The sequence below is a fragment of the Nipponia nippon genome, unplaced genomic scaffold (assembly GCF_047370975.1).
Source record: "Nipponia nippon isolate SJK-2023a ecotype South Korea unplaced genomic scaffold, ASM4737097v1 scaffold_5, whole genome shotgun sequence".
In the NCBI taxonomy this organism is placed as follows: Eukaryota; Metazoa; Chordata; class Aves; order Pelecaniformes; family Threskiornithidae; genus Nipponia; species Nipponia nippon.
In genome coordinates this window covers 93,213,566-93,227,094 of record NW_028262369.1, presented here as the reverse complement: position 1 = coordinate 93,227,094, position 13,529 = coordinate 93,213,566, and the positions used below count along the sequence as shown (strand labels likewise).

Here is a 13,529-nt window from a genome sequence, read left to right as displayed (position 1 = left end):
GTCTTTATATTACCTTTACCATTAGGGCTTTTTTTTTTTTTTAATTGAGGAGTACAAGCTGTAAATTACAGATTTTCTACAAAATACTCAGACCCTCAATGTCACAGTATTTACTGTAAAACAAACATTCAATATTAGCTGCCTGGCAATAACATCATTTGTAACAAACAAATGGAAGGCTGTCGAAGAAAACATGCTTCCATTGCCATTTTTTTCCTGAATAGCAAATTGTTTGAATAAAACCTTTTGAAAAATAATTTCAGAACTTCATTTTTTTGGCTTTCGCTTCAACAATAAATACGTTGATAATAATAAAATTCCTAATCTAATATTCACAAGAAATACTGCACTGTAAGATTGCTGTGATCATGTCTTCTGCTTAGTATTCAACCAAAAAGCAAGTCTCAACTACAATACTCCTTGTAGAAGACAAGACATGAGAAAGCAACCCCATTGAAAATTGCGAGTTAATGCCTCAATGCAAAAGGGCTACTCTCAGACACTCTGTAAGAGGAAAAAAAAAAAAAAAACAAACCAACATATCCCCTATTCTGCCTTAGGTACACAAGATCGTTCTAATTTCAGGCTAATGAAAAAAGGGCATCAATATTAAAAATTTAAAACAATTAGAAAACCACTACAAAACACCACACGCTTTTCTAGATGATATTATCTGACAATGCACCCTAAATAAAGTATCCATCACTCATGTTGGGTTTTTTTCCATCACCTCTAATCCAGCTTTCTGTAAAGACCACACAAATCCACCGATGTGCATCTCATACTCCAGGCTTAATTATGAAAAATAGAATTTGTGCAAATCTTAGCATGAATAATCTGAATTCTTCTTAGACTCACTGTAAGAAACAGCTATGCCTCACTTTTTCTGTCTCGTTCTGTCTCGCTCATAAAGTGAAACCCTTCTTCAGTACTGAAAACTCATTTAAAAGTGTTATTAAAAGAGACTGTAAAAACCAGACTGTGACACAGTTTGCTCTCGATTCTCCTTACAGTTTGGATTATGGTATGCTAGATATATCCACATGCACGAATTGTCCAACATGCGACAGGGAAGGAAAAAAAAAAAAACCAAAAAACCCAACCAAAAACCAAAACATAATAGAACAAGCCTCTTTCAACACTATCATAGGCAGCACGAATATAACATTTCCCCTCCCGGCAGCATAAGGGGAGATCTAAAGAGGACCCCACAATAGCCGATACGAGCGCAGCACGCTTGCAAACTGCTAACCCGAGGGGCTAAACCCGAAAAACCCGCCCCTGCAGCGCTTGGCACCCCTCGAGCCCACCGCCCCAAGGGCTCGGAGCGCTCTGAGGGCCACCAGCCGGCTCCCTACCCCGGCTCCCGGGGAGAGCGCTTGCCCAGGGACCAACATCCTCCAACAAGTAACGGCGACAGCGCGGCCGGGACCGACCCCGGGCCGGGGCGGCGCAAGGCTGCCGAGGGCGCTGCCCCGGGGCCGACCGGCGGCTCCTCCGGCGGGGCGGTGCAGGAGCGCAGCTCCGGGCCGCCGTGCCGTGTCGTGTCCCGCTCCGCCGGCGGCGGCCAGCCCTGCCTATATTAGGGCAGGGAAACGGGGCCAGCCTTTCCCCGCCGGACCGGGACCCCCCCCCCCCAACCCCGCCGCCGTGCAGGTGCAGCCGGGCCCCGCCGCCAGCCCGCCCCAACGGCCGCGGCACGCGCCCCTCCCCCGCGCGGGCCCGCCCGCTCCCCCTCAGCCGCTGCCCCCCGCTCTCCGCACTGCGGGCGCGGCCGACCGCCCCCCCCTCCCCCGCTCTCCTCCGCGGAGTGCGCGGCCCCGCCGCCCCCGCCCCCCCCCCGGGCGTCTTCCCCGGCGGGGCGGCAGGCTCCTTACCGCGGCAGCGCGGCCGGCGGGCTGGGGCCGGCGCGGCGGCGGGCTCACGCACGAGGGGCGCGTAACCCCATCGCCAGCCCCGACAGCCGCCCGGGTTCCTCCTGCTGCCGCGGCGGGGAGAAAGGCCCGCCCCGCCACCGCCGCCAATAGCCGCACGGAACGCTAATGATTAACGGCGGCGCAGGCCAATTAGCGGCCTGGCGCCCTCCCCCGGCGCTGCCGGTAAGTGGTGCCTCCTAGCGCTTACGCGGCCGCAAGCCCGCCCGAAAGACATCGGCCAATGGCAGGGCGCCGCTGCCTTAACAGACGGCCGTGACCACCAACGAGAACCCCGCCTTGGCGCGGAGACCGGCACCGCCGCGCCCGCCCCCTGTGGGCAGCCGACGACCACTGGCAGCGCGGCGGGGCGCAGACGGACTGCTGCCCCGGCCCCCTCCCCCGGGCGGCAGCAGCCCTCCCCTGCCGCCTGGGATGCCGCCTATCCCGAGCAGCAGCGCCCCGGCCCCGCCGGCTGCCCCTCGCTAGCCCTCTCGGCAGGCGCATGAAGAACCGGGCCGGCGCAGGGCAGGCTGGGAGCTGTAGTCCCTGCTTTGCCGCGCACACCTTCGCGCCCCGGGCCCCTCGCCCTGCCTCCAGCCCTCAGCCGCTCTTTCCGCCAACCTCTAGAACCGGCGGCGCTGCCCGTCCTGCGGGCCCCTCGCTCAGCCCGGCCCTTAACGCCACCCTCTCCCGCCAGCCAGCCCCCTCTCTCGGAGCGGCCTCTGCCCTGAGGTAACCGCGCCGCTTTCCTTCCCCCTTTCCGCCCTCTCCGGCTCCCTCAGCCCGCCCTCTCTCTCTCCCCCGCGCACCATCCGAGCGAAGCAGGGGCCGGTAGGAGGCACCGCCGGGCAGGACCATGCCGTTTAACGCGCTCCCGGGGAGCCGAGGCGGGGAGAGAGGGGAACAGAAAACATAAAGGAAAAAAACGGTCCCGGGGCCCGGAAGCACCGCGCGGCCAGCGGCGGGAAGCGCGCGGCTGCGTGCGCGGGTGCGCTCCCCGCCCTCCGGCCGTGCGTCATTTCCGGGCGGCGGCGGTTTGAGCCCAGAGCCCGCGAAGGTGTGGGGCGGTGGCGGGAACCGTGAGCGACCCGGCGGGGCCCGGCCCAGCGGCCCTCGGCTGCGAGCAGCCCCTCAGAGTAGCGGGGGGGGGGGGGGGGGGGGCGGGGTTTCCAGTCTGTTCCCTGCGGTGGTGCGATGCGCAGTGGCCTGGCGGGGGGCGGTTGTGAGGTGGAGGCCGGGCCGGGAGCGCGGCCTGGCCCCGCGAAGCAGCGGGGTGCCCCAGCTGGGACTCGCTCGGTGTAAAGGTGCAGGCTTCCAGGTGACTCTTGTTCTTTCTCAGCCCGCGTTTGTGCCAGAAGGTTCCGCTAGTTCTGTTCGCCCTGGCTGCTGCTGCTGGGTTACCGCAGCATGTGCTCAGGTAGTTCTGCTATCGCAGGACGCTGCTGTGTACCGGGAATTGCGTAAGTCAAAAAAAAATTTGCCCCTAGGCAGGTATTAAGGTGTATGTTTTCCTCAATCCCAGTACACTGGCCTGTGGGAAAAACTGCAGAGTTTTGTGATGTCCTGTGTTCTGTCTGATTGCTTTTGCTTGTAACGTTTTTTAAAATGCTGTATTCTGCTGACTTGGGTAGTTTTTCAGTTCTTTATTATTCCACTGGTGGAAAAATGGTTGATGAATCAATCAGCCAAGGTCCCATGATTTTCTTATAGCCTCTAAATTCCCTATTAAGTTTTATTGAACATACAGTCGTGGAGCAGTTAAGACCATCAAGAGGAAATTCCTGAAGTAAACTCTTGATGGAAATACTCATTCATTTTAGGCATCTGCTACTGAGCTACATTAAAAGGCTATACTTACTGGTCTGTAAAAATAAATGGTGGGTTCATATTATGATATCAGCTGGTGTTGACAAACAGCTATTGCAAAACTTAAATAGTTCTTGAAGTTATCAGTCTTGCACCCAACCTTCCACTAAAGAAACATACCACCTGGGGTAATATCCTCAACAAGTTGGGTCTCAATACATACCTCCAGAAGGATAAGTATCTGTAGTGAAATGTGGTATAGCAGCAGCAGCAGTGACAGAAAGAATTTCAAATTTTTTCTTTATTTTACTAGTATTTATACTTACCTTATCCCTCAGTGGTTACTTACTTTTCCAGATCATTTATGAATTTATCGAACATAATAGAAGTTGGAGCAGATTCCTTTGAAATATTGTTGGTGTTGTTTCTCTCATGTATGAACAGTCTACTTGCTTGTATTTAAAAAAAAGTTTCAGTGCAATTTTTTCACATGACAGTTCAGTTTTCTTAAAAGTTTGAGGGACTGTCTCAAAAGTTTTCCTGGAAATTATAGTTACTGTACAAATATGTTTATAAAACTTATTCTGTTTTAATTTAATTAATTTTGAAAAGTAGTGGAAACTGGACTGCATCAGCCAGTTTATAGGTACATTGTTGTAGATCCCCTTCAAAAAAACTTCAGCAGACTTGAAAGATAGGACTCACCTTTACAAAAGATTGACTCCCACCAAATAGATGCATTTATCCTGGTGTTCACGAGTTCTGCACTCCATAATTTTTTACTGTTTTTTATGCCCTATAAATGAATCATGCTGTAGTTCCATGAGTCCCATTACTGCTTTTAAAAATTGGGATTATTTACCACTAGCTCGTCCCGAGATACTAAAGTACTTTTAGATGAAAAGTTACTGGGTTTAGTAATTCAGCTATTCCGTCCTTGATTTCTTTTAAAACAGTTGAGGAAAATACCATACAGTTTTTATTTTCTTACTCATAAAACTTCTGTAGCTGAATGAACTCTCTGAGTGAAGTTATGTCTCCACACCAAACCTTTTAGGGTCTGTTTTGTCTGAGAAAACTGAAGTTCCAGAGCTTGTGATGTAGAGATGTGGGAAGGTTGACGGGATGCCTATTACAACACATTAAGGACACAGAAAAAAATGAAAAATTGTAGTTAGAGAAAACATGCGCTAATCTTTCTTTCTCTTAGAGCTTCCAAATCTGCAATGGGTAGAACAACAGACACAAACTGGTCTTCTGCTACACTGGCTAATTTTTTTTTTTTTTTTTTAAAAAGGCTATTTCTATTTGTTGGCATTACTACAGTGATGTACATAATTGATCTGTCTCAAAACAAAATATAAATGACCACCACTGCCAAAGTCATTATACACAAGTAAAGCATTGATTCTCGGTATAATTATTACTTTAGCAAATCAATAAAAGGCAATTTGGTGGAATTAATTTCTTTCTCTGTCTTGTTTCATCACTGTTCATTCTCATTTTCTATGCAACCAAAATAAATCTTTCATGGGGTCAATATACCTTTCATAGTGCCTTCTATAGCTTTGGGTATCATAAAATAGTGCTGTGGGTATGAATATAGACTGCATATGGATTTTTATCACTGCTGTTTATTCAGAAATTATGACAGAGATCTTTGAAGCTTCAGGGTATGATTCTTTGTATGATCATTAAAAAGTGAGTGTTTACAATAATTGAAGGAAACTTAAAAGCTTTGGGGAAGAACTATGGAAGTGTTGCTTTAAAAAAAAAGTGCATTTTAGTTATCTAAATTCTTAAAACTTTATTCTGAAGTGCATGTTCTCAGGCAATCATGTCTCAAGCATCAAATATTTTACCTGAGGTATTTTTTTACTTGCCATGAACTCCATAGTAATCAATCATGAGTGGTAGGTTATACATGCACAGCAGGTGGCAAAGTCCATCTTTGAAAGCTTGTAGTCCAAGTTAAAATAGTAGCGTAGATAAGGTAAATGCAAAGGACTGGAGCATAAAGTTCATAATTAGGAGAATATTGGGGTAATGCGATTATGCACACTACTTTGCCTTTCCAAGGAGCAATGTGTGAAAGGTTTAGTAACGCACAATTCACATTGCTGTCTTGTGCTCACGCTAGTGATTGTATGTGTTTTTATAATAGTCATTGTTCACTGCATGTACACTTCTTTAATTATTCACCTATTCTATAATTATTCACCATTCACTTCTTTAATTATTCACCTAGAGAAAAAATAAACAAAAACTTCTGCATGTCTGGTAGTTAGTGCTTTCTGTGTTGCCATTGCTGCTTTTTAAGACAGATCTGCAAAGTCAGTTTTAACCTTATTAGTGACTGATGCAGAAACATTTTTTATGGTAGTATTGCTATGTACTGATGAATCATATGTGCCTCCTCTAATTCAGATTTATGCTTCTGAAACTGCATGGTTTTTATTCAGTATTTCAGTGAAAGAATCTTGTCGTAATCTAGTTCAACAGAAAGATAATTATGTTAACATTTCATGCTCATATTGTCACTCACAACAAGTTATGCAGCAAGCTGATCAGAAGTATATAATTTTCTCTGCTTTTGTAGAATAGAAAATCATCACAGAAAATGAGTCAGAAATTTTCTTTAGGGGTGAATCACAGGACTGAGTGTTGAACAGGTTGGTTGGGTCCACCAGTCCTGCAGCATACTTCTTTAAGGTTGGCTCTACAGAAATGTTTAGTGTTTGTTTTTTGCCAGCAGTCTTGAAGTACCTTAATCAACTTTTAGAGGAAAAAAAAATACTCTGTGGAAAATATTGTGGTAGAACTATTGAAGTGATTATGATTGCTTTCCCAACAGTTAGAGCCGAAACATTTCTGTTTGCTCAGCTGAGAGATGAAGTGGGTAAGTGGGTATTTACCAGAGCTTTATGACTTCTTTTCTGTGAAACGCATCTCTTGGGTATACAGGGCAAGCCAGAGGCTTTCCTTCTTCTGTTAAGCAAAGTTCAGTGATGGACATGCATCAAAGAGCTTTGATACTGATCATAGTACTTTTATCTGCTATTGAACGTTCCAGAGGCCCAAGGTACAAGAATATTGATTCTTTAAAGATATGAAAGAGATTCTACTTATAAAAATGGAGGGGGGGGGGGGAGGCGAAGCCATAGTGAATAGTGCCATCACACTTAGATGACACAGAATGTCTGGTTTGCAAAAGAAATCCAGATTTCCTTTCTCTATAACTGGCTATTTCATTGACATTCAGAAGGTATCCCTCTTCATCTTTGGACAGGTTATGTTCTAGAAGGTCTTTAGTCAGAAGTCTGTATCAGGAGGAGGTTTAGCAGCACTGAGCTTGTCTCTTGTTAGGTTAGCACCTTGAGTGCATGACCCGATATGAATCTAGGGAGGAAAGATCCTGTGTTTCTCCTGATAGTGCCAGACTTACTTGAGAACTGGGCTTTCTGTACCTTGGTCATGCTATTGGAAGCACAACAGCAGCCTCTCCCTAGCTGTGGAGTTCTTATTGCTGTGTGAATCACTTACACCCATCCAGTGAGTAACATCAGGTGTTCAGACTTTGAGTTAGATGTTAGAGGCCAGGGTTGAAAACATGTTTATACGGAAGTCCTTAAGTGTGTGTATATACACACACATATGTATCTATGATTCCAGTTAGGGTTGTTGTTTTCATACGTGTGTGTCCTGGTTTCAGCTGGGATAGAGTTAATTTTCTTCCTAGTAGCTGGTATAGTGCCATGGTTGGGATTTAGGATGAGAATAATGTTGATAACACACTGATGTTTCAGTTGTTGCTAAGCAGTGCTCACACTAGGCAAGGACTTTTCAGCTTCCCATCCTCTGCCAGGTGCACGAGAAGCTGGAGGGGGCACAGCCAGGACAGCTGGCCCAGACTGGCCACAGGGCTATGCCGTACCGTATGGCGTCATGTGCAGTATAGAAACTGGGGGAGTTGGCTGGGGGTAGCGATCGCTGCTCGGGGACGGGTTGGACATCGGTCAGCAGGTGGTGAGCAACTGCATTGTGCATCACTTGTTTTGTGTATTATTATTATTATTGCTACTACTGCTACCATTACTACTACTTTATTTTACTTCAATTATTAAACTGTTCTTCTCTCAACCCACGAGTGTTCTCACTTTTACCCTTCCGATTCTCTCCCCCATCCCACTGCGGGGGGTGGGGAGTGAGCAAGCAGCTGTGTGGTGCTTAGTTGCTGGCTGGGGTTAAACCACGACAGTCCTTTTTGGCGCCCAACGTGGGGCTCCAACCCACGACCCTGAGATTAAGAGTCTTGTGCTCTCCAAAAGAGCTCTCTTTCATCCCAGCTGAAACCAGGACAATGTGCAATAATAATTCTAGGGTTTTATATGTGGGACAAAGGATAAATCTTCAAGAATATGCTTCTTAAAATAGATTCTCTAGCAGCTAAGTAATTTAATACAAAATAGAACAAAATCCATAGCAATGGCAAACACAACCCTTATGCCTCAGCTTTGAGTGTTGCTCAATATTTTACATTTACATTCGCTTTTTTCGCTCTCATCGTCCAGCAGAATGGTACGTCAAAATGGTTGTGGTTACACACCGCTTCCTTGTAGAAGTGGTCATAGATGCCCAAGAAGGTATGCACAGAAGTTCTCCAATGTTACGCTGTTCAATACTTTCACAATGACAATCTCACGGGACTTGACCGTAGGCCTGTCTGCAGCATTTCCTTTCCAGTTCTCTGAAAGTCTGCGATGCGTATCTCGATAGGTATGCCCATAATTCATCACGTAACCAAAAAAAAAAAAAAGGCGCTTACTCATTTTCTGAATGTCATTAGTCTGACAGGTGATGCCAGTGACAAGATAGCCCCAAATCCTCATTTTTCTAGGGTTCTACAACAATTAGTGCATCCCCCTCCCGCATCCTGCAGCACCACGGCCAGGGGCTCCGTGTGCCGCGGGGCAAGCACCATGGAGAGGGGCTCTCGGGGGGCCAGGGGCTTCCCATGGACTTGGAAAACTTCCAGCAGGAACCCCCCCCTCCCATCCCAATGGAAGGGTTTCTCAGTTTTAGTGTAATGCAGGCCTGTGGAAGATGGAGTGTCAGAAGATGTTTGTATAGTCGCGCTAGAACAAAAGCTCAGGCTCTTTCAACTTGGGCTATATATAGATAGATGCAGTGCTGTAGTGCAGTTATAGCTAGGCTCTCTTCACTGAAGAGAGTGTAACTTCGGCTGGAAGAGTGTACATCAAGTTTTGTAGCAAAATTTCATAAATGGAGTTCTTTAGGAATACAGAGGTGCTGTTCTTTCAAGGATCATCGAGTCCAACTCCTGTCCCTGCATAGGACAGCCCCAAAATATGGGGGGTTCACACCATATGTCTGAGGGCATTGTCCTCATATAGTTTCATCTGAATCAATGTTTGTTTTACCGCCTCACCTGTACTCCATGACAACAGAAGGAAGCTGCTGCAAACTCTGTTTTACACGATCATGCTTTATTATGTTGATTACTTTAACCATTTGCATTGTTCCCAGGTCTGTCTGTCTTTGTAATCAGTCAGTGTAAAAAAATAGGTTACTTAGTCTTGCAGATCCTTGAAGTGAATGACCATTTAGCTCAGCACATTTCTTGCGAATATAATGGTTGATCCTGCCAAATCATATCTGACTTCTTCCAAGTTGCTTCAGAAATATGTCAGTAGCAAAAAAATCTGAGCGCAACATGTTCAGAATTTTGCTGTCAAACCTGGTGGTACGATATCTACTGTTAACAATCCAGGAGGCATATTTTGCCTGATTATTCCTATGATCATTAAGATAATCCTGCTCCTCACACAGGCCGTGAATCCAAAATAATTAGGTAATGCTTTGATGTAAGGATTTGTTGCTTTCCTCATGTTTAATTAGTGCACTGCTACTGAACTTTTTAACCGTTTGTTTGTTTAAAGTCTATTGAAGTTATAAGAGAACAAAAGCTAGTATTTTTTCTCTGACCCTGTCCCCTTGGACGAAAATGAATGAAGAATCCACATTTTTAGTCTGAAGTACAGTATGAGAATTTCCATTGATTCTGTGGTTTAAGATTGTTTCTTTCTGAGGGGAGTAAAGTTCCTTGCTTTTTTTTTTTGCTTTCCTTCCCCCAGACTGGGCATATTCTGCTCTTTTTTCCTCATTTGATTCTTAGGATTAAAAATTTTGGAGGACTGTTATTTCCATCATCAGAAGGTTAAATAACCTTTTTTTTGTAACTTTTATGAAAAGCGTTTACTAAAAGAGCTATATTTCAATGTCTACAAGTTAGCTCTATTTGTATGGCTAATAACTGTCATCCATGAATAGGGAACTTTCTTAACTGTTTCTTAGCATTGAGGAGGTGATACAGGCTGACCTCTTCATACTGGAACAGTTAAGAGTATTTTATTGATACTGAGGTGATGGGCTCTTCCTCCATCATCTGCATTATTTTATGCTTTCTAGGGAGAATTCTCAAGACTTGAGAAGAGTTGTGCAGATATTGAATGTTTCAAGATGGAGTGATTATTACTGTTCCATGAAGCTTTATTCTGTAACGTATTGCAGACCTGTCTTTTAAGTAAGACGTCTTCTTTTGGTTTTGTTTCCCTTAGGTTCAACATGGCTAGTACACTCCAGGAGACACCCACACTTGAAACTTCTTATTCAGAAAATGTTGATGCTAAGCTGTCCTTTCTACCTGAAAGACTGAGAAAGAAACTGCTTCCTTTTCAGGAGAAAGGCATCATGTTTGCACTTCAGAGAAGTGGCAGGTAAAATCCTTATTGTATCATATGCTAAAAATAATTATTTTAGGTAAATGTAAATTAATTTTCACAAAGACTATGCAATACCAGCAGCTCTTAGGTGAGTTATATTACAGGATTTTTTTGTAAACTATAAGATAACGTGGTTTAAAATGAGGGGTTGTTTTGTTTTTTCCCCAGAGGATGAAGAAATGTTTAATAACGCATTATGTGAAAGAGGATTGTAGTATCAAAGATCTCCACACATAAGAGGAGGTTGATATCAGTAGGACCATCGTTTTTGTCATGTTAATAGAGAATTCTTAAAATAAGTTAATTCACATTTGTTTCTTTAGTTGTTAATGGCGTGGTAGAGCTGTTAAGAGAATGACTAACAGATCTTGATGCATCTGTGTGGTATTCTATTTTAAACTTGGTACAATTCTGGCACGTAATCAGGGTGTTCTGGAACTCGCTGAGCTGCAACAGCAGAGCAGAAGCAGCCTTGCAGAGTGCTCAGTTAGCAAATGCAGCAACTGATAGAGCAGGCATTCAACAATTAAGTACCTGATAAATCAGAAAAAAATAGTTTTTGCAGCAGAGGCTGGAAATATTTTGCTGAGTAAGAGCCTGTTACCGAGTTACTGGGGCAAAGAGGAGGGAAGGGAAATGCTATTTCCATGTTTATAAATTTTAGAAAATTTAGGCAATTGCAACCTAAAGCCATGAGACTACTGTATGTTGTTCTTTTCAAAAGTAATAACATTTTAGAGGTCTGGCACAAATGAAATTATTTTAGCTTAGGTTTTAAAGGAGGATGAAGTTAGTTTCTGATCATTTCATCATCTTGCTCAGAACAAGAGGCTTAGGGTCTAAGAGGGTTGCTTGCTAACGTTTGTGAGTTTTTGCAGGAGAAAAGAAAAGTGTATCTAAAGGTGAAAAACTGAAAGGAAATGTTTATCATCAGTTCTTGCAATTATATGGAACTTTTGATCAGTTAAAATTTCCTCTGAAGACATTTGCTTTAATTCTATTCATTTGGCCAAAACCCTTTGGCAATTATAACATTGATGTCTTCAGGGAATTGAAGCAAGCCATCTTTTTTATGCTGCCAGACTAGGTAGCAGAGTAGAAAGATGAGCCCAGCCGTTAATGTGCCAGCCTGAGATTTAAAAAGTTTTATGCTGTATTGGCATTAACTTCTCTGTGACCACTGCTCATATTAGGCACTTTCCTGCTGCACAGTGTGACTGTGAGAATGAATGCATACAGTTTTAATGGATCGATAAGACTTTGATAGAATAGACAGCAAAGTCTACATTAGAGTTGAATTTAATTAATCCAGAGCCCTTGGCTACCATAGCCCAGTTGATGTGATTCTAATAAGGGGAAATGAGGTTTATATGGTATGCAATTGAGGTGCATTTGTATATTCAAATAGTGAAATAACGCAAGAGGTTAAATGTGTATAGTTTCTTTAATGTTAATTAGAGTAGGCTAGTGGATGTATTTGAAAGTAGTATAATCTTTTGTAGCCTGTTATATAATATAGAGGTTCCTCAGGAAGCAGCTTAACTGTAGGACTAGATAAATTTTAATCAGATATTTCTTCTTTTTGTTTGAGAAGTAACAATTGCCTGCAAGAAGTATCTGAAAAGGTTTGGAATACCTAGGCTAATGACTCTCTGTCAAGGAGGGAATGATATTGTTTTCATTAGGATTATGGGATTTATGTTGTTTTCTTTTCTTGAAACCCTTCCTTAACAAAAGACTGTTGAGTAATATGGCACTGATGGTTTTACTGTGACATGCATATGAAGGTATTTTCGTCATGATTGCAGGAAATCTCATTCCTTGGCATAGCAATTTCTAGACGTTAGGTGGGTCAAATTGAGGAATTGTGTGCACACTCTCAACCAGCCTCTATATAAAGTAAAATTTATCAAGTCAAACTTTCCTGAGGAGTATTTTTTAAAATCTGTCCCTTGCTCAGGCAGATCCAATTTTCTTTCTGTCCCTAAACAGAGAAAAAGAGCCTCTGCTGCTTGTAGCTGAATTTTCTTATTAGTTTGTCAGCCCTTGGCTCACCCAAGTCTTTCCCTTTTGTGTACTCTGTAATGATTTAAGCCTTCTTTCAGTATTCCCAGTGGTATATTTTAGCAGGGTCTGGTACTTTTCCATAAAAGTGTCTTTTCTAGTTTTAAAAATATATAAACATAGGACTTGAAGTAAGCAGGATGTGCATCTCAGCTCTTCTGTCTTCTCTCCCTCAGGCTATGCACTCCCTTTGCAGTCATCACTTAATCCATGCTTTGCTGTAGTGGCAGGAAACTGGTGTAGAGAAAGTGCTCTATTGTTGGCTGAAGAGATTCAGTTAATATTATCTTAGGTTAGACAAGCACCCAGCGTGAAAAGGGACTTATTATTAGAACCAACTTTTTTTTCTTGCATGGTAGGGGTTGGGAGTAAGCTATTAATTTCCTTGTCTTTTCCTGGAGCATAAAATAAACATGCTGTTGTGATTTGTGTTTTTGATTCATTAGTAAATGAATCAAAGGCTTTTTCAGTAGATGCTCCAAAGGCATTATCTCGCCTAACAGAGACTGCCTAATAATCTTCTATGAAATAATAATTCTACGGCCAGCAAGACAGTGTATAGTTCAACGTATGCTAAGATACCTTTTAGCTCATGGACATGCCTTAAAGGTAAATAACTGCATGGCTGCTTATTCCTTACTAGAGATTATTCTTCAGAAGTGCACTTGGGAATAGGTACATAGAGATGGAAACAGTGTTGGGTCTTTATTTATAACCTCAAATATTAATGTGCAGAAAAAATGGGTGCACACAAATTCTGTCATTGAAAACTATCTTATTTTTATGCTTTTCTTTCAGGAAAAGTATAAGTTACTTTTAAAAACAGCATTAATATGTATTTATTTATTAACATGTGCTTTAAACCGTCTCTTAAAACAAACTTGTCCCATCCAGGAACATAAACTCTTAGCAATGGGCTTAGGGAATATTTAGGGTTGTT

General features: G+C 43.5%; 1 protein-coding gene across 9 annotated transcripts in view; it reads left to right on the top strand.

Annotated features, from left to right (window-relative positions):
• The first annotated feature begins 2,256 nt into the window (after positions 1–2,256).
• The window catches only part of ZRANB3 (zinc finger RANBP2-type containing 3), a 52,656-nt gene continuing 41,383 nt past the window's right edge, over positions 2,257–13,529 (top strand). For 4 of the 9 annotated variants that reach the window (XM_087733651.1, XM_087733645.1, XM_087733643.1 and 1 more), the window contains exons 1-2: positions 2,257–2,648; positions 10,361–10,519. In XM_087733651.1, the coding sequence (XP_087589777.1) occupies positions 2,419–2,648; positions 10,361–10,519 (389 nt within the window). In that variant the 5' untranslated portion in view covers positions 2,257–2,418. Of the gene's footprint in view, positions 2,649–2,741; positions 2,974–3,090; positions 3,235–3,263; positions 3,377–8,376; positions 8,499–10,360; positions 10,520–13,529 lie in introns of those variants that run through there. The other 5 variants (XM_087733649.1, XM_087733647.1, XM_087733646.1 and 2 more) reach the window with 5 other exon arrangements.